The sequence below is a fragment of the Pelophylax lessonae genome (genome assembly GCF_965119305.1).
Source record: "Pelophylax lessonae genome assembly, chromosome: 4".
Lineage (NCBI taxonomy): Eukaryota > Metazoa > Chordata > Amphibia > Anura > Ranidae > Pelophylax > Pelophylax lessonae.
In genome coordinates, this window is record NC_138771.1 from 473,090,536 (window position 1) to 473,109,767 (window position 19,232).

Sequence of the window (19,232 nt, forward strand, 5' to 3'; positions counted from 1 at the left end):
CACTGTGGGAACTGTAGTCCATAGGAGAGAATGTCTACTGTAATCGAGAGCTTTTAAACTAGATTTCCCAGAGAAAGATTGCCAGGTGGAAGGGGAAAGAGCTGCATTTCTCAAGCTGTACAGGACAGCCTCTTGCCATCACTGTCCAGTCTGCACCATCACTTCTGCACATTGGCTGCCTGAGCACAATCCGGAGTCCATATGTGCCCACAGTCACCTAGGGGCAGAGCAGAAAGTGGACTAATCGCTGTGTGCAAGCAGATAGTACGCTTAAATATCATTGGGACTAGTGAGCTGCTGCTGTGGGGATTTACTATCTGCTACTAGAGAGACTGAGCCCTTTAGGACAGCGCTCGACAAACCCCAGGTGCCAGGTCGCCATGGCGACTTGAAATTGCATCCTGGCACCTGGGCTTGTCAGCCCATTCACTGCCAGGGTTGCAGGCTGTAGCATTCTGAGAGTGTCTTTCTTATGTAACCCAGAGCGTGCGCTGATAGTTCCCCCCCCCCCCCCCTTCCCTCCACACAGACAGTAGAAGAGACAAGAGCTGGTCAGCTTCTCCTCCTCCTCCTGTGTTGTGATCCCAGGTGCACATGGAGCCACCAGGGTCAGTCAGATTGTGGCTTCAGCAGAGAGCACAGGCAGAAATACAGTAGCTACATATATCCTGGAGGGGGTGTTTCTCCTTGCAAACCTCATGCCGCTTATCTGTGCTCCTACACCACTATTCTCTGCACAAGACTCTGGCAATTAACCCTCTCCTTGGATGCTTGGGGAGGACTGTGCTTATCTACTCTGCTTCATTTAAGTGTTTCTTACCTAAATGGTTAAATGATTAACTCTTTACAGCTTAACATCTGCAGGTTTTGCTTCTGGTATGAAGGGCATTTGTGCCAGCTTGTATATCTGGTTAACCCTTCATAGCTACCTGGGACTGTATGGCTAATGCTGCCTTCTGACAAGAAAAGTGTAATTTTTGATTATAGATCAGTCTGGATTTTATAGTCTATCATGCTGACTACATTTAAGACTGACGGATATTTTTTTTTCTTTTTTTTTTTTTTTTTTTGTCCATTTAACTTCACATAACTCTAGTGAACACTGTAGTTTGCTGAAGAGGCCAATGATTTTGCCCTGCCTTCTTATGATCAATCCAATCTCAGCTGTGCCCGCTTCATCAGCCCTCATACTATATATCTATATATCTATATCTATATATATATATATATATATATATATATATATATATATATACATAGATATAGATATATAACGCACACACACACACTCTTTCTGTGTGTATGTTGAAGTGTGCAGGACAGGTGAAAAATTGGAGAACATGCACACTAGAGGCTGGAAAATTGGTGAGTGAGTTTAAACACCACCTCTCCCCTTGACAATTGCACTAATGCCGCTCTGCTGCTCTGAGTCTCTGATTAAAAAAGACTGCCACCCCTCTGAAAAGCAATCCACACAGATTTATTTTCAGAGACAATTGACAGGCAGTGAGAAGGCAATATGTCACCCTAAATGCTGTACCACGGACCCTTTTATTTGAATAGATTGTGTTCAGTGGTAGTGGGTTGTGATTCTTGAGAGTAGGTGCATAAGTTATGGCAGGCTTATAGGGGGCTCCAGTGCATTACTTTGCCCAGGGTCCAATGATGTTACTAAGATGGCTATGGATGTGTGTGCGGGAAGTTTAAAGCCCAACAGCCAGAAAAGGAAAAAAAAAAGAAAGAAAACCTGGCTCCTAACTTTTTTAGCTGGCTCCTAGATTCAAAGTAAATTTGTCAAGCCCTGTTTTAAAAACTGACCATGCAGCCATCTAGTACCCTTATTGATGCCTCAAGGCTTTACTTGGGACTTTACAACTGGGCCCCAACGCTAGCTGGCTTAAGAGTTAGCACTAAAGACTGCCCCTTTGCAGCTGCTACACAGGGACCTTTACCTTTTTGTATATGTTAAGAGGTACCTCTCAGAGGACCTTGCACTATATCCTAGCTATTCTCATAGAGTGTGCTCTAGACTAGTTCTAGTATCATTATTCATGTTGCAGTTAATGCTTAAATGCACTGTTTTTATTACCAACTTTGCTAAATTGAGTTAATCCCAGTCTAGCGATGCAGAAATCTATTCTAAGTGACCTTGGTATAGTAATAGTTCTACTGTCTAGCTGACTGTGTCTGACACCTACCTTCTGTGTGTTCATTTATGATCAAACCAGTATTTATTCTAATCTGTACTAATGCATGGAGGTCATTTACCACTAAACAGTCTTGTCTATTTCCTGGTACTAATAAGTTAAATATATCTATACTCGTGTTCCTAAGTGCTTGCAGTAACTCTCATTTAACCAGGTGTGTCAGAGAGGCTGCCGTTGTTCTTGGAGTCGAGGTGCAGAACAGAGAATCCAAATTACTAATCGGCTCCTGCGGGGGTAGTGCTACACATGGATAAAAGGAACATTTGTCATACGCAAGACCAAGCATAACAGAGAAGCATGCACAAAAGGCCTAGATTAAATAGTTCGTAAGAACTTTGTCACATTGAATGGCTAAAGCCGAGTATACACAATGAGAAAAACAGAGGAAAAACCCATTTGGAGTGATCTTCCGATAATCTATTTGTTAGTACACCGCTTTGGAGAGATGATCATGACAGTTCGTACAAAAATATCCAAAGGGACAGTCACAATTTTTTTTTTGTTAAGATAGCAGAAGGAACTATTTTTGTGTTCATTAATATAGCATTTGTAAAAAAATAAATAAATAAATCAAGTGATCAAGACCGCGCATGCTTGGAAAATGAAAGAATACATTACAATAGAATTCAGGACATTACATCACTTTCGACGTTGCATTCAGTTTTAAAGAGAATTTTTGAAACTTTAATGACCTATTTGTTTTCAATATGAGACTAGCATGCAAAAAACCCCCCAAATAATGGATGATCATTCGTCCGATATTCTCATCGTGTGTACCAGGTTTAAGACACTAAGGCCAGTTACACACAGGTGTAAAAATGTATGATATTTTTGAAGTTTGTGAGTAAAAAAAACTGGGGTTCATTTTCTAAAACTGGGGAGTGTAAAATCTGATGTAGATGTGCATGGTAGCCAATCCGCTTCGAAATTCAGCTTGTTCAGTTAAGCTTTGACAAAAAAACCTGGAAGCCGTTTGGTTCTGTGCAAAGCCCAGTCAGATTTAGCATACTCCAGTTTTAGTAAATCAACCCCAGTGTGTAAAGACCTGAGTAATATTGAATATATATATATATATATATATATATATATATATATATATATATATATATATATATATATATATATATATATATATATATATATATATATATATATAATATTACACACACGTAAAATTCTTTATTGCCAATATTGTAATATGCTCGCATAAACACGCATATGCGAGTAAATTACTGCACTCAAATATACAGTTTTCTATTTTTGTTTCACTGCTCTGTACTCAAGACTGTATTACTGATCTTTACTCAGCGGTGTGCATGGTTCCATAGACAACAATGCATCTCATTTCAAATTCGTAAAAAAAAAGTGGAGTTTTTTTTTACTTCTGTGTGCAAGAGGCCTAAAAGTAATATGTAGCAGTTTCTTCATGTGCCAGGATGTTTAAGTAGTTGATATAACAATGCAAGGTTCCATGTGTGGTTGGTGTCGTGGCAAAAAGAACTAGGAAAGAGTACTGAGAAGTACTCAGTTATTAAGGGCATATATGTGACTTTACTTTTAGAGGGGGAATTTGCCTTAACAGTAGTCTCTCACTCAAAAGGCTAATTGAATTTTAAAAGCAACTGAAGGCTTTTGCTGGGGGTCTTGTACTAGGCTGGAGGTGTTATCTGAACCCAAATTAGGGTCCTTACTGGTGGTGAAGGAGGGTCTTGTACAAAGCCAGAGGTACTCTGAACCCTCTTTCTTCTGTTCTTCTGTTCTTTTTATTTTCCATCTCCCTGGATGTAAGGCACCCCTTCCACCCAGGCACTGTTTTTCTACACCCCGTTCTGCTCTTTATGCCCTGGTCAACTCCAGTTTTCATTGCATAATGCTTTATGCCCTCTTGCAATGCAACATTGGCTTATGTAAACATGTTGATTTATTTTTTCACTTCCACTTTGTATTATTCAGGTTGTGGAACCTAATCTTGAAAAAAAAATGTATTGAACAAAAATGCAAATTATATTTTGAAGTACTTTTGAAAAAGGATTGTCAAGACATCAGAATAATCTTATGAATGTTCATACAAACATCTGCTAGTATATTGCAAGTTTTAGTGTTGTGTACTCATATTACTAGATTTGTTAGAAATGCTGAGGCTTCATCAAACACTTGTATGCTGCATGGATTTTGCATGTTCAGCCTTTGTTCTTGTGGGTTGCCTTCGGGTTTTCTTGTTACTTTCCCCAACTGCAAAGATTTGCTGGTAGGTTAACCAGCTCCTTTCTACATTAGCCCTATTATGTGTGTACAAACTGGCTATGTACAGGAGTTACCACATTCTACATTCCAGTCCCAAGCTGAGCAATTTGGGAAGATTTGAAGAAAAACCTTTTGACCTACCTCGTAAAAATTTTTTTTTTTAATACAATTCTGTGGAAAGGCTCAAGTTTATCATACATGGTGCCTAAAGAAATGGTCAATGCAATTACCGTACGTAGTCGGATTACAACTAATTCTGCGCACCACTGATAAACGTGTATATACAGTATGAAAAAAGCTGCAAGCACAAAGTAAACAAATCACCCAAAAACTAAGGCTCCGTTCACATCTAGGCGTTTTGGGGCGTTTTTCTGCTCTAGGATCAGCTCTCAAAACGCTCAAAAAGACAAATCCTATTCATTTCAATGGCCCCTGTTCACATCTGAGCGTTTTGACGCTGAATACAAAACGCCCAACGCTCAAAAAAGTACATGAGCTTCTTTTTGGGCAGATTACAGGCGTTTTCCATTGATCTCTATTCAATCTAAAAACGCCTGCACAAAAATCGCGGTAAAAATCGCGGTAAAATCGCGGTAAAAAACGCGCGAAAAACGCTACGCTCAGGTGTGAATGTAGCCTAAATAGATTTGGTTTTTTGGTTTTAATCAGATTACCTAGATTTTCTGTTTGGTATTGGTGCCTACTTGCATGCTCTCTTTATATGTAAGTGAGTACCTATGTATTTCGGAGATCCAGGTGCTGTTTAAGAGCCGGTTCACATACAGGCGACCTGACTTCCCGCGACCTCGGAGCGGCATGCACGGACTTCATATCATTGAAGTCAATGCATGTCGCTCCAGGTCGCCCCAAAGTAGTACAGGACCCTTTTTCTAAGTCGGAGCGACTTGTGTCGCTCCTATTAGAACGGGTCCTGTGCTACTCTATGGCAGGCGACCCACGGCGACTTGTCAGGCGACGGTCGCCTGACAAGTCGTCCCAGTGTGAACGGGGTCTTATGCTAACATTGACCACAGCTTTCAAGGGCCATCTCATGTCTTCTGTTGGCTACCAAATGTGATGTAGGAAGACGAAGATCAAGTATCAACCGAAGAAGCTGTGCTCAGTGTTTGCATATTACACTTCATGAGGTTTAGAGATACCCAGGCACAGGTGAGTAGGCAGGCACCTAGAAGAGCCCACTCTATAAACTTGGTCCTTCTTTAAATTCTCTTCAGTATAGGAACAGTAAAGCTTACATTGTGCTATGTAGATGACATTTCACTCAAAGCACAGTTCCACTTCAAACTTCCTCATTATTTATGTTCCGCTGACTTGAATTTCACCAGGAAACTACGTTGCCGTCGGTAACATGACCCCTGTCATTGACGTGTGGGACCTCGATCTGGTTGACTGCTTGGAGCCTGTGTTCTCCCTGGGAAGCAAACCAATTAAAAAGAAGAAAAAGAAAGGGAAGAAGGTAATATTCTAAGACTAGGTTTCTTTTTCCAGATATAACCCATCATGGGCCAGTTACATCCCGCGGTTAATGGAAGGGGATTGCCATATCACCAATAAATGCCAATGTGGTTACTGTAGTTGATGAGAAACAGATTGGAGGGAAGTGTCAGGCCGTGCAGCAGTGTTCGGTTATTTATACTTTGCTGAATTTACTGGGAGGGGGGGAATATTAGACCATCAATTGCTACACAGGGAAATGGTCTTTAGTGAGCAATCTGGGCTCATCAGAAATTCTGATATTTGGTGGATTTTATTTTGTTTGTGGCCTGCAAGAATATAAAATTATTTCTTTCAAATATATTGTCTTTTTTTTTAGTTTCTTATGGGGACTTGTATAATAAAGCAGAGAGCAATGTGCAAATTGTTGTAAACCACAAGTGTTTTAGTATTCTGACTGCTCTAAAGTGATGTAAGTTGGCCATTGGCTTCTACAGTTAGCACACCCTCATACCTGTTAGCATTGCTATGTTGAGAACCAATACTGGACAATTAATTTTCTTGCTTCCCGATTGGGAACATATAAATTCAAACTAAGCTTTCTGTATAGATCCACTGAATACATTCTGGGCTTCTCAAAACGAAAGGTGTGCAAAGTCTTACAGTATGTTTTCTTTTAAAAGAAGCTACAGCCTGAATGGAAAAGCCTGTCTCCTGCCAGCATGATGTAGAAAAAGATCTGTGTTTTCTCTGTATTGAAACAGAGCTCGCCCTGTAGAGGACTAACACACCCCCTGGTGTGTCAAAGCCAGGGCTCTCCAATCAACAGGGAGGATGAGCTTTGCTTATTACAGGGCCATATGTTTAGGGGGTATGTTTCATTAGTGCCGGATTTAAAAGGGGGCAAAGGGGCAAATTTTACCAGAAAGTATGAGATTGGCTGAATTTGGCCAGAATGACAAAGCAGAGTGTCAGACAAAATATGCAGAGACTAGGGGGCCCCTGACCTTTAAGTGTCATGGGCCCCCCAAGGTCTAAATCGGGCACTGCGTTTCATACATTGGCAGAGACCACTGTCTCTACACAAAGAGCAAGGAATCCTTCTCTGTAGCATGCTGACAGGGTATTGGCTTTTCTATTTAGGCTGCTGCTGTTTTCTGAAGAAAACATACTAACTTTAGATACTTTGTATTAACCTAGAATGTATTTAGCTGGTTTTAAAATTGATCTCTGTGCTCCCTCTCCAGTTAATCCCTAACAGGTCTAACCTATCCCTTTTCTAATAAATACTAAATAAAAATATGAAATGATTACAGGTTATTTTATATATGTACTTTATTTAGATTAAATGTCAATTATACATGACCAGGTCTATAAGAAGAACCAAGCCTTACCTTAGAGGGGGAATAATATTCCCCTAACAGGGGCTATAGATGTTTATTAAGAGCCCATTCAGACAGGGGCGACACGACTTGCTGGGGCGACATGCACGGACTTCATATAATTGAAGTCAATGCAAGTCGCCCCAAAGTAGTACAGGACCCTTTTTCTAAGTCTGAGTGACTTGTGTCGCTCCTATTAGAACGGGTCCTGAGCTAATCGATGGCAGGCGACCGACCGCGACTTGTCAGGCGACCAAGTCGCGCTAGTGTGAATGGACCCTAAATGTATTATCATATTGTTGGATATAATTGGGATATATAGGTTTCTTCTTTATTTATTGTTTTTCAATCTTTGACTATCATTAGTGAAATACATTCTAGACATTTGCATGACTCTAATCACTGTGTTAGTGCCAACTCTTTTTTATAAGACTAAAGTGTATATATAATATTAATAAATAGAAGTCTTTTGGTTGGGTACAGATTTGGCTTGTTATGGCAGTACACGTTCTAGGCGCTGAGAACAAACTTCAAGTGAGCATCATCTCCACATGGATGCTTGTACTTAGTACTAAGAAATATGTTCTTAATCCTTTTGCTTGAAAATACACCACTGTGATTGTGTTCACAGGGAGCCTCATCAGAGGAAACGCAGGAAGGTCATTCCGATGCAGTTCTAGATCTCTCATGGAACAGGCATATCAGGTAAATGGCTGCTGAGTGTGTTAAATCTTGGTCTTTTATTTATTTATTCTTAATCATTGTACATTACCGTTGCAGGCAGATTGATGGCTATATGTACCAGCAGCAACTGTTATAATGGAATAAGTTATGTGATTTCTGATCCGCCGAAAAATGTAATGAGCCCTAAAATGCCTAATATTTAGACTGTGACACATCTCCACTTGGAACCTGTGATTTTGCTAATATGTATTGCTTGGGTTGAGCCATAGAATAAAAGGGGAAAAAGGGTTCTTGCGTCTTTTTAGGGAAAGACGGGGTTGAAGAGTATTATGCATGTTAGAAGAATACAACACCTCCTCCTACTTTGTTTCAACCTCCCATATTGTTATGCTTTGCCTATGTACACAGCTAAAGTATAGGGAGGTTAATGTATATCCAGTAACCACCACTTCAGACAATTCAATTCAGTGTCAAGTAAAGCCCTCTTCACAATGGACACCCGTCCACTGCTATTTTTTTTTCTGCCCAAAGACATTTACAGAATTCCCTGAACCATCTCCATCAAGTTGTTGTGCCATTACCGCCACAAGACAGGTTCAAAGGATTGTACTCAAACCTGTTTACGATACCAAAACTCAATGAGGATATTAATCCTATTCAGGACTTCCCTCCAACAGATTTCTTCAGATTCCAAATTTTAGCATTGAATCTACAAGGTTGGTAATGCCTCTATAAGACGAGAGAACTACACGGCATCCCTGGACATTCAAGATGCCTACCTGTATGTTTCCATTTACCGATCTCATCAGCGCTTTTTGCAATTCGCAGGGGCAGACAATCACTTCCAGTTTGTTACATTGGCCTTTTGTTTATCCTCGGTCTATGCCAGAGTCTTAGCACCTCTGCTTGTCCATTTCCGAACTCAGGGCATCCAATTCACATGCTGTCTAGATCGGGGCTCAAAATTTCAAGTCCTAAACCACTAGCCAGGCCTCAAGAGTTACTTGCCACCAGTTGCCCCAACCAACCCCTACTCTGCCTGCTCCTAAGTCTACCCCTAAACACAGCCTCATCAGTGCAGTATCAGTGCCCATCAGTACAGCATATCAGTGCTGCCTTATAAGTGCAGTCTCATTAGTGCCCATCAGTTCAGTTTAATAGTACCCATCATTGCCGCCCTGTCAGTGGCCATTAGTGCAGCATATCAGTGCAGCCTTATCAGTGCTCATCAGTGCCACCTCATCAGTGGCCATGTGTGCAGCCTATCAGTGGCCACCAGTGCCCATCAGTGCAGCCTATCTTTGCCCATCAGTGCAGCCTATCTTTGCCCATCAGTGCAGCCTATCTTTGCCCATCAGTGCAGCCTATCTTTGCCTATCAGTGCAGCCTATCTTTGCCCATCAGTGCAGCCTATCTTTGCCCATCAGTGCAGCCTATCTTTGCCCATCAGTGCAGCCTATCTTTGCCCATCAGTGCAGCCTATCTTTGCCCATCAGTGCAGCCTATCTTTGCCCATCAGTGCAGCAGGGAGGAATCGGGAGGAAACTGTCAAGAGGATCTGGCAGCAGATCACACAGAGCAGGGATCTCCTGCTGTTACACAGCTACCACCTGAATAGTCAGCCACTGTCAAACAAAGTCCAGCCTAATGGACCGGCTACTAATAGACAGCACACTGGTCCAATGCTGGTCCAGGAGGCAGACCTAGTTTGACAGCGGCCAGCTATTTACATAGAAGCTGTGTAACAGGGGAGATCCAGGCTCTGTTGGATCTGGCGGCCAGATCCTCCTGACAGTTTCCTGGCTGATCGCTTCTGGCAGAAGTGGTGCAGCCTTTTTTTACAGGGCATCAGAGCAGCCCTCCTGGCCTCTATGATGGCCGCACCGCTTCGCCCAGAAGCGATCAGCCAGGAAAAGGTCAGCCCAGTCCGCCCCACTAATTTTGAGAGCTGGTCTAGATTATCTTCTTCTGAAGGACTCCTGTTCCTTCCAGCTGTCAGGAAATGTCTAAAGGACAATTCGAATGCTCTCAGGCTGCTGGTTAAATCAATTTTAACAAATCTGCTCTCCAGCCTTTACTTTACCTGGAATACTTGGGTCTGGTCCTGGACACATCCCAAGCAAGTCTTTGTCCTGCAAAAGAAAATTCTTTCTCTGAAAGTCTATGCTCAAGAATTGAGATCCAAGAGACATCCGAGATTCTCTGTGAGAGTTCTAGGCCTAATAGCCGTTTCCTTTGAGGAAGTACCACTTGCCCATTTCCATTCAAGAACTCTCCAACTCAATATCTTGTCTACCTAAGGCATTCTAAAGTGGGCAGAATGGTTTGTTCCAGTCTTCCCCGCCGTACACGTTCCAGGGGTGGAAAATTGGCAGGTAGATTACCTCAGTCGGCAGGCGTTGGACCAAGGGGAGTGGTCCCTTCATCTGTAGGTGTTTCATCAGTTGTGTCTCCGGTGGGGCATCCTCAAGGTGGATCTGTTGGTGTCTCGGCTCAACAGAAAGGTGCAGAGGTTTGTGGCTTGGTCACGGGATCCTCTGACAGACTTCACAGATTTGCTGGTGACCCAGTGGGGTCAATATTATCTGATTTAAGCCTTCCTTCCTCTCTAGCTTCTGCCAAGACTTCTATGCAGGATCAAGGCAGAAGGGATTCTGTTCATCTTAGTGGCTCTGGACTGGCCTCGCCAGGCTTGGTACGCCAATCTGGTGCGGCTGGTTGTGGACGTTCCTTAAAAGCTTCCTTTCTGGGAAGATCTGCTGTCCCAAGGACCAACCTTCCTTCCTCTTTACAGTCGCTGGCTTTGACTGCTTGGTTGTTGAATGCCAGGTGCTGATGGATAGAGGTTGTTTTGTCTGAGTTGGTGATTACAACGCTGTTAAAAGCTAGGAAATCCACTTTTAGGAAGATCTACCATTGTATGCGGAAGATGCTCATTGCATGGTGTAAGTCTCTTGGGGTTCATCCTCGCTTTTTTCGGTGGCTCGGATCTTGACCTTCAACAGGGAGTTAAGCAGAAACTGGCCTTGAGTATTACCATATCAAGGGTCAGGTGTCAGCCTTAGCAGTCTTCTTTTAACTGCCCTTGGCCAAATACTCCCAAATACTCCCTGGTATGTACTTTTCTTCAGGGAGTTAGGCACTTGACCCAACAGTGGTCTCTGTTGCTGCCTTGGAACCTCAATTTGGTGCTCAGTGTTCCAGAAGCCTCCTTTTGAGAATCTTCAGGGAATTCACCTGCTTACGCTGTCCCTGAAGGTGGCCTTTTTGGTGACTATCACCTCTACGTGCAGGGTGTCGGAATTGGCGGCGTTATCCTGTCGTCCACCTTACTTGGTGGTTCACAGAGAGAAGGTGGTTCTTCACCTCTGTCTGTTCTTTCCTCAGGTAGTTCCTGATTTGCATTTGAATTAAGATAATGTGTTGTGTTCCCTTTGTTCCAGCCCAAAACATCCAAAGGAAATTGCTTTGCATGACATGAATGTGGTCCGGGCACTTAGGGTGTACCTGGCAGCTATGGAGTCTTTTAGGAAGTCAGACTTGCTATTTTTGCTCACGGATGGGCCTTGGAAAGGGTTGTCCGCTTCCTCTGTGACCATTTCAAGATGGATCAGACCGATCTATTCCATCAAGGGTCAGGTTCCTTCTTTCGCTATTAAGGCGCATTCTACTCGGGCGTTCAGTGCCTCCTGCTGGGCCTTCCATCATCAGGCATCAGTGACGCAGGTTTGAAAGGTGACCACCTGGTCATCAGTGCACACTTTCACAAAGTTCTATAAAGGGAATGTGTTGGCATGTGCGGATGCTTCGTTTTGGCTGCAAGGTTTTTGCAGGCTGCTGTTTAGAGGACTTGGTCCTCTTTGAGGGTATATTGTTTTTTTTCAGGTGAGCTCCAGTTGTTTTGGTTGAGCTCCTGTTTACCTGCTTAGCTAAAGTTAGCCTTGGGAGTTTTTTCACTGTTCTTACCCCTCTTGTTTAACACTGCTTTGGGTCGTCGTAATGGTTAAGAAGATCAGGAGCTGTGTCCGTCCAATGAAGGAAAGATAAAATGGGATTTATGACTTACCATAAAATCCATTTCTTTGATGTTCATTGACTGACACAGCACCCACCCCTCTGTGGAGTTGTAATTCTTCTGACACTGCTTGTAACAAAACTGAGTACCTATAGCAGAGAAAGAGAGTATACCCCCTGGGACTGCCCATGGTCGTAGCCAGACTTTTTTCTGCGTAGTGTCCTCCTCCTGTAGGGGGCAGTATAACCCAATGGTTAAGAAGATCAGGAACTGTGTCCATCAATGAACATCAGAGAAATTAATTTTATGGCAAGTCAAATATCTCATTTTTTTCAACCTAACAAGCTGTCTTGCAGATGTAGCAGTTAGAGGGTTGAGACAAACCATTTACCAGTGACAGGTGTGCTTACAATGATCAGGTTACATTTATTTGGGTAAAACCTTTCGGGCAAGTTCACACTAGGAATCTCACAGGAACCTGCGGTCCGATTTGAGCCCATTCATTTTAAATGCGTTCAAATCATACTGCACCACACCGGAAGCCGTGCATTCACTTCTTTTGGAACGGTGCTGCAACTGGATCGCATGGTTCCAGCGTCCACTTACCTGAATTTGCGTGCCTATAACCCATTGTGTATGAATACTCTGTCTGTGTCTTGTGCTGTACTCCCAAGATGTGGAATTTATGGGTAAATCAAAATTCCTTTTTTTTTTTTTTCTTTCTGTAAAGAAGAGTTGGATCCTAAACTGCACTCTTAAAAACCCCTGGTTATCTGGTTGCAGGGTTGATAATATTATTTGAGATGAACCTGCATAGTACCCAGGGCAACACTGGTTTTCTGGCAGGATCAACGGCAATTTTTTGTGCTTGATTATACACAGCGGGAGCTGATTGGTGGGTACCGCGGACTCGATGTCTGCTGGCACCCACTGATCCTTCTGTACAGAGGCAGAATGGCGATTTGCCTATGTAAACAAGGCAGTTCGCCATTCTGTCAGTAGGGAAGGCATGGATCCTGTGTTTCTGCAAAGCAGGGACCAAGGATTCATGTCTTTCCCTAGCTGAAAGCACCTCCCATAGTACACAAAAACACTAGCTAGGCACACCGTTAACCCTTTCATCGCCCCTGATGTTAACCCCTTCCCAGCCAGTGTCATTAGTACAGTTACAGTGCATATTTTTTTAGCACTGATCATTGTATTGGTGTCACTGGTCCCCAAAAAGTGTCAGTGTATGATTTGGCTGCCACAATATCGCAGTCCCACTAAAAGTTGCTGATCGCCTCCATTCTTAGTAAAAAAAAAATGTTTTAAATAAAAATATCCCATGGTATGTAGACGCTATAACTTTTGCACAAAAAATCTGTATACGCTTATTGGTTTGTTTGTTTTTTTTTTTTACCAAGAATATGTAGCAGAATACATATTGAGCTAAATTGATGAAGAAATTTAACCACTTAAGCCCCGGAGGATTTTCCTGCTAAACGACCAGGGGGTATTTTGCGATTCGGCACTGCGTGACTTTAACGGACAATTGCGCGGTCGTGCGACGCTGTACCTAAACGAATTTGACGTCCTTTTTTTCCCACAAACAGAGCTTTCTTTTGGTGGTATTTGATCACCTGTGCGATTTTTACTTTTTGCGCTATAAACAAAAAAAGAGCGTACATTTTGCAAAAATAACAATATTTTTCACATTTTTTTATATGAAATTCCCCCAAAAAAATGTAAAAATCAAAATTTTTTAACATTTTCGGCCAATTTGTTTTATGCTACATATGTTTGGTAAAAAAAAATCGCAAAAAGCGTATTTTTATTGGTTTGCGCAAAAGTTATCGCGTTTACTAACAAGGGGAAAGATTTTTGTCATTTTTGGTGATTTTTTTTAACGCGTAATGGCGGCGATCTGCGATTTTTTTTTTTTGCGGTACTGCGACATTGGGGCGGACAGATCGGACCCTTGACTGACATTTTTGACAATTTTGGGGTTACCAGTGACATTTCTACAGTAATCAGTGCTATACATATGCACTGTTACTGTAAAAATACACTGGTAGTGAAGGGGTTAACTTTATTTGGGAGGGAGGGGCTGTGTGTGTCCCTAGGGGCGTGCTTTCTACTGTGATTGGCTGTGGCTTGAACTGTAAGGACACTGATCAACGGATCTACATAGTAGATCCGTGTGATCAGTGTCTACACCGAGGAGAATGACAGGCAGCTTGTTTACACTAGCTGCCTGCCTTTCTCCCTCTCCCCCGACGATCGCCGAGTGACCGGCGGACATCGGGTCCGCCAGTCACACGCGCGGGGGGGGTCCGTGACCGCACGGGAGCGCGCCTCCGCGGGCGCGCGCTCGCTCCCCAGAGCCTCACAGGCTAGCGACGTAGACCTACGTCACTCTGCCTGTGAGAGGCTGACTGCCGCAGTAAATATACTGTGAGCAGTCGGCAAGCGGTTAAAATTTTTTTTTTTTTTTTTATAAAATTGGCTTTTTTAATTTATTGCACAAAAAATCAAAACTGCAGAGGTGATCAAATACCACCAAAAGAAAGCTCTATGGGGGAAATAAAGGACATATTTGGATACAGCATCGCACAACCCCGCAATTGTCAGTTAAAGTAGCACAGTGGCGTATCGCAACACATGGCCTGGTCATGAAGGGGGTAAATCTTCCATAGAGGAAGTTGATATTTAACAAATTAGAGATACAAATTAGAGAAGTTAATTTTTGAGGTTTAAAAATGTGTTCAAAGACCATATTTTGCAGTGGAGGTAGGTTCCATGCCTCAACGTATTTACTTCGTGGAGACTAGATACTTGTTTATAGCCAGTGCATCATTCTGGCTCACCTATAGGTTAAAGGTTGCAGGTATTGCCTAATAAGTAGTTGCCTCAAACATAAACCATTAATCATTCAGTAGCTTTTACTTCCAATATATTTATACTACTGCACGCTGAAAGCACTTATTTAATTCTGACTGATGGCTTGTCTGCTTCTGCTTTTTACAATCCATTAAGAAACATTTCATGCAATTTGCTTGATGAAAAGCACATTTTAGATCTGTGGCTGACGGGGGAGCAAAATATGCTTTTAATACCCTCCCTTTTATTCCAGGAAATGTTTATTATAATTGTGTTTTGTTGGGATGCTTTTTTTCTTTCTTGCATTATAACGTTTGATCCTAAATCTGTGTGTCTTAAATATTACTGTACATCTCTGGCTTTTAAACATAGGCTTAACTGTCACTATAGCAGCCCATGCAACCACTGGGAGCCAGTATGATATAGGGCACAACTGGAACACATGGCTTGATTTCCTGCTTTGGACAGCTGCATAATGGCAACAGCAGTTCTGAAAAGGGATCTCACTAGGATGGTACAGACTAGAACTCTATACATTGTTCAGCTATCCTTGCGCATTAATATTAATCTCTTGCAGGTTTCTTTATAGGGCAGTGGCAGGCTTTTTTAGTTGCCCAGAATATTCTGCCCACCTTGCAGCTTTTTACTGTAGGTACACAATAAAAAATATATAAAAGCCTGGCTGTGCCTCTACTCTTCTGCTATATACTTCAAAAATCATTACATAGAAGGAACTTCCAGTGGAAAACTAACCACTTGAAGACCAGGCCTTTTTTTGCTAGAAAAATACTTTAAAGTGATTGTACCATCTCCTTTTTTTTTCCTCACAATAAAAACACGTTATACACACCTGCTCTGTTGCAGTGGATTTTCACGGAGAAGCCTGGATCCACCTCTTCTTGGGTCCCTCTTCTGTGCTCCTGGCCTCTCCCTCCTGGGGAGTGCCCCCACAGCAAGCAGATTGCTATGGGGGCACCCGAGCCGAGTCACAGCTCCCTGTGTCCATTCAGACACAGAGCTCCGCCCCCGCCCTCTTTCTCCTGATTTGTTGACGGACTTTGAGCCAATGGCATCACTGCTGTGTCTCAGCTAATCAGGAGGGAAAGTCTCGGACAGCCGAGACACTTGTTGACATCTCTGGACAGAGATAGGTCTAAGGTAAGTATTAGGGGGGCCGAGGGGGGGGGGCTGCTGCACACAGGTTTTTAAATTATTGCATAGAATGCATTAAGATAAAAAACCTTCTGACTTTACAACTCATTTAAAAAAAAAAAAAATCACAATAAGCGTATTTTAATTGGTTTGCGCAAAAGTTATCACGTTTACCAACTACTGGAAAGATTTGTCATTTTTATTTATTTTTTTACTAGTAATGGCGGCGATCTGCGATTTTTTTTTTTTTTTTTTTTTTTTTGCGAGACTGCGACATTGCGTTGGACAGATCAGACCCCTAACTGACATTTTTGACACTTTTGGGGGTACCAGTGACATTACTACAGTAATCAGTGCTATAAATATGCACTGTTACTGTAATAATGGCACTGGCAGGGAAGGGGTTAACTTTATTGGTGATCAAGGGGTTAAATGTATGCCTGGTGCTTACTGACGTGTGTGGGGGGAGGGGATTGTGTGACACAGATCGCAGGTTCAGCTATGCTGAATCCTGTAATCTGTCACTGTCTGTCACATAGGAGATCCGCCCGTTTTGTTTACACAAGTGGGCGAATTTCCACACTCGATCCCCGACAATCGGGGAAGAGCGGCGGTGATCACTGGCCCGACTCCCGCTGTGTCTGAATACAGCGCGCGCCGCCGAGAGGCCGCAGTACTCTCAACGTGAGCGGTCGGCAAGTGGTTAAAGGGTAACTCCACTTTCATGGGGAAAAAAAATTTGCTAATAAAGAAAAATATTATAGCGTATACAATTGCAACACAAATCATATTGTAATTGAATGTTATTAAAAATGACATTTCCTTTCCAATCTGCAGCCACTGTAGTTTTCTGAAAACACAATGTAATATGGCTACCTGGGGTTGTTCTGTACACAGAATGTGTACTGACCATGCCCCAGAAACATTTCCTTCTTGTCTGATTGGCTCACCAATTTTCCCAGAAGTCGTCCTAAGATACAAGTCAGATTTCAGGCATTCCCTGGAACAAAAATGTAATTTTTTGGGAAATACGCCTAATAGGAACACGTCTAAAGGGGGATGCGGGCCCAGCAGATTTCCTCCTTAGTGCTCTGCAGCTGCACAGCTGATTGAGAATTATGAAATCAGTCCCATTAGACCCACTCAGCACAGGGGCACAGAGGAACAAACCGTGATTTCTTCAGAGTAACAAAAGGTAGAAATCTGCAACAAAGGTTGTTCTAATCCTTACAATGTACATAGATCACCCAGAAGAGAATGTTTTTTTCTCAACAAAAGTGGAGTTACACTTTACCAATACAATATAGCAAAATGCATGCATATTTGTTTTTATTAATTGTGGTTTTATTGATTTATAGATTTGCTATTTTGTATTGTTAATAACGGTTAGAGCTTTTTTTTCTCAGAAAATAGGTACAAGAACTCAACCACGAACCCCCAAAACCCCCTTCCCCCCCCAAACACACACACCCTCCAAACTGCATAAAATAGTGGGTGTGGTTAAATTTCACTAACAGTGGGAGGGTCTTAAAGGGGCATTGAATACAAGGAGTGTATTACGTACAGAGTGCAGAGTTTGGGGGTGGGGGGTTGCTCACCGAGTGCAGAGTTAGGGAGTGCGCTACGTACATAGTGCAGAGTTTGGAGGTGAACTCCAAATAGCGTGCAGAGTACAGAGTTCAGCCGCCTTCCACAGCTGCTTACTGTATTTCTATCAACATCCCATTTTCACCCCTCTTCAGCTCTGACCTCTGCATGCAACCCCCTCTCCACTGCCCCATCTTCTCCTCACCTCTTTAAAAGCTCCATTATCTTCCACATGTCTTACTTTTGTTACTGTATTAAGCTGAAGCACCCAGTCGGCTCTAGTACCTCCCCGCACACTGTATTTGTCTCCCCCCTCTCTCACACTCGGAGGGTGTAGGCATCTACACGGCACCCTGGGCACCTGCATCTCCCCTGTCACCACCCTGCACTCAGTGGGTGCCACTCAGGAGATCAGATCTGGGGGAGCCGTTGGGAGACAAGCTGTCACTTGTAAACACTGAAGTTGGACTTCTGTGTTTACATGTGATAGTGGTGAGCAGGGAGGAGAGGGCCTGAGCCAGAGGTGGTGGAACTGAGTTCCACCAAGTTGCAGCTGAAAAAAGCCCTGACAAAGGCACATTTATTGTTATTTAGTTTTTATGTGCTTAGATTTCCACTGGAAGTTCCTTCTATGTAATGATTTTGGAGTATATAGCAGAGCCAGGATTTTATACATTTTTAATTATTTGATTATATTCATAGCAGCAGCTTCTTCCCTGGAGTGTTTTTTAGTGATGATATTGGGAGTTTGGAAAACCTTAAGGTACACTGCAATTTGATAAATGCTGCCTGCCTCACATTTTTCAGAGAACAGAGCTTTTTGCGCTAGGACTGCACCAAATGAATGTGTTGTGAATTATGTGCTGTAAAGTTTGTTTTCATTAGTGATTTTTAATCCATGTGGCAGACATCTGCTCAAATTAATTTTGCAAGCTCCTGAAAGAGACCCTGTTCGCACCCTCAACCACTCCCCTACCGGATTACTCATACCAGCTACCCCTTTGAATGTAGGTATTATTCCCACTACTATGGCGGCCCATATCTCCTACCCTTCCTCTGTTCCAGTGCTCCATAAGCACTCCATAAGCTACCTTGTAAAGGTGGCATTCGCCACCTCCAGGGTATATATGTCCTTTACTTCTTCTGACCCTCTTCAAATCCCCACTGAGCCAATCAGGTGTGCTGCATGCAAATATACTGACAAAGAACATCCTGAGAAGAAGAGGAGAGCATTCTGCTAGGTTCATTGTTTTTGCTCCCTATTTATTGTTATGTCAATGGCAGGGCCTAGCAGGAGACCCAAGCTGCTTTACCTAAATTAAGCAGAAAAAGTCTGGTCACCAGCCTTGCTTTATTGTCTGGCAAGGTTGTATAAATCTCAGGACTGGACAGAACTACAAATCCTTTAGCAGGTAAATCTGCCTCCACCCTAAAGCAGAGACCAGGCTTAAAAACAAATATTTGCCAGCAGGTATGAACTTTTGTTTGAGAGATTCTAGAAGTGTCTTCTGGCAAAACTTCTTACGTACCTTATACCAGATATCTCATACCTTGGGACTAAGCTTCTGTGTTGGAGCGCAAATTATATTGCTCAAATACTGCGTTCCCCTCGCCCAAAATCAGTTTTCTATATTTATTGGGCGA

General features: G+C 42.7%; 1 protein-coding gene across 1 annotated transcript in view; it reads left to right on the plus strand.

The window, feature by feature from the left end:
• Window positions 1-19,232, plus strand: part of PWP1 (PWP1 homolog, endonuclein) — a 100,660-nt gene that overhangs the window by 35,178 nt on the left and 46,250 nt on the right. The window contains exons 7-8 of the mRNA XM_082255447.1: window positions 5,798-5,928; window positions 7,920-7,993. Of these exons, the coding sequence (XP_082111573.1) occupies window positions 5,798-5,928; window positions 7,920-7,993 (205 nt within the window). The remainder of the gene's footprint in view (window positions 1-5,797; window positions 5,929-7,919; window positions 7,994-19,232) is intronic.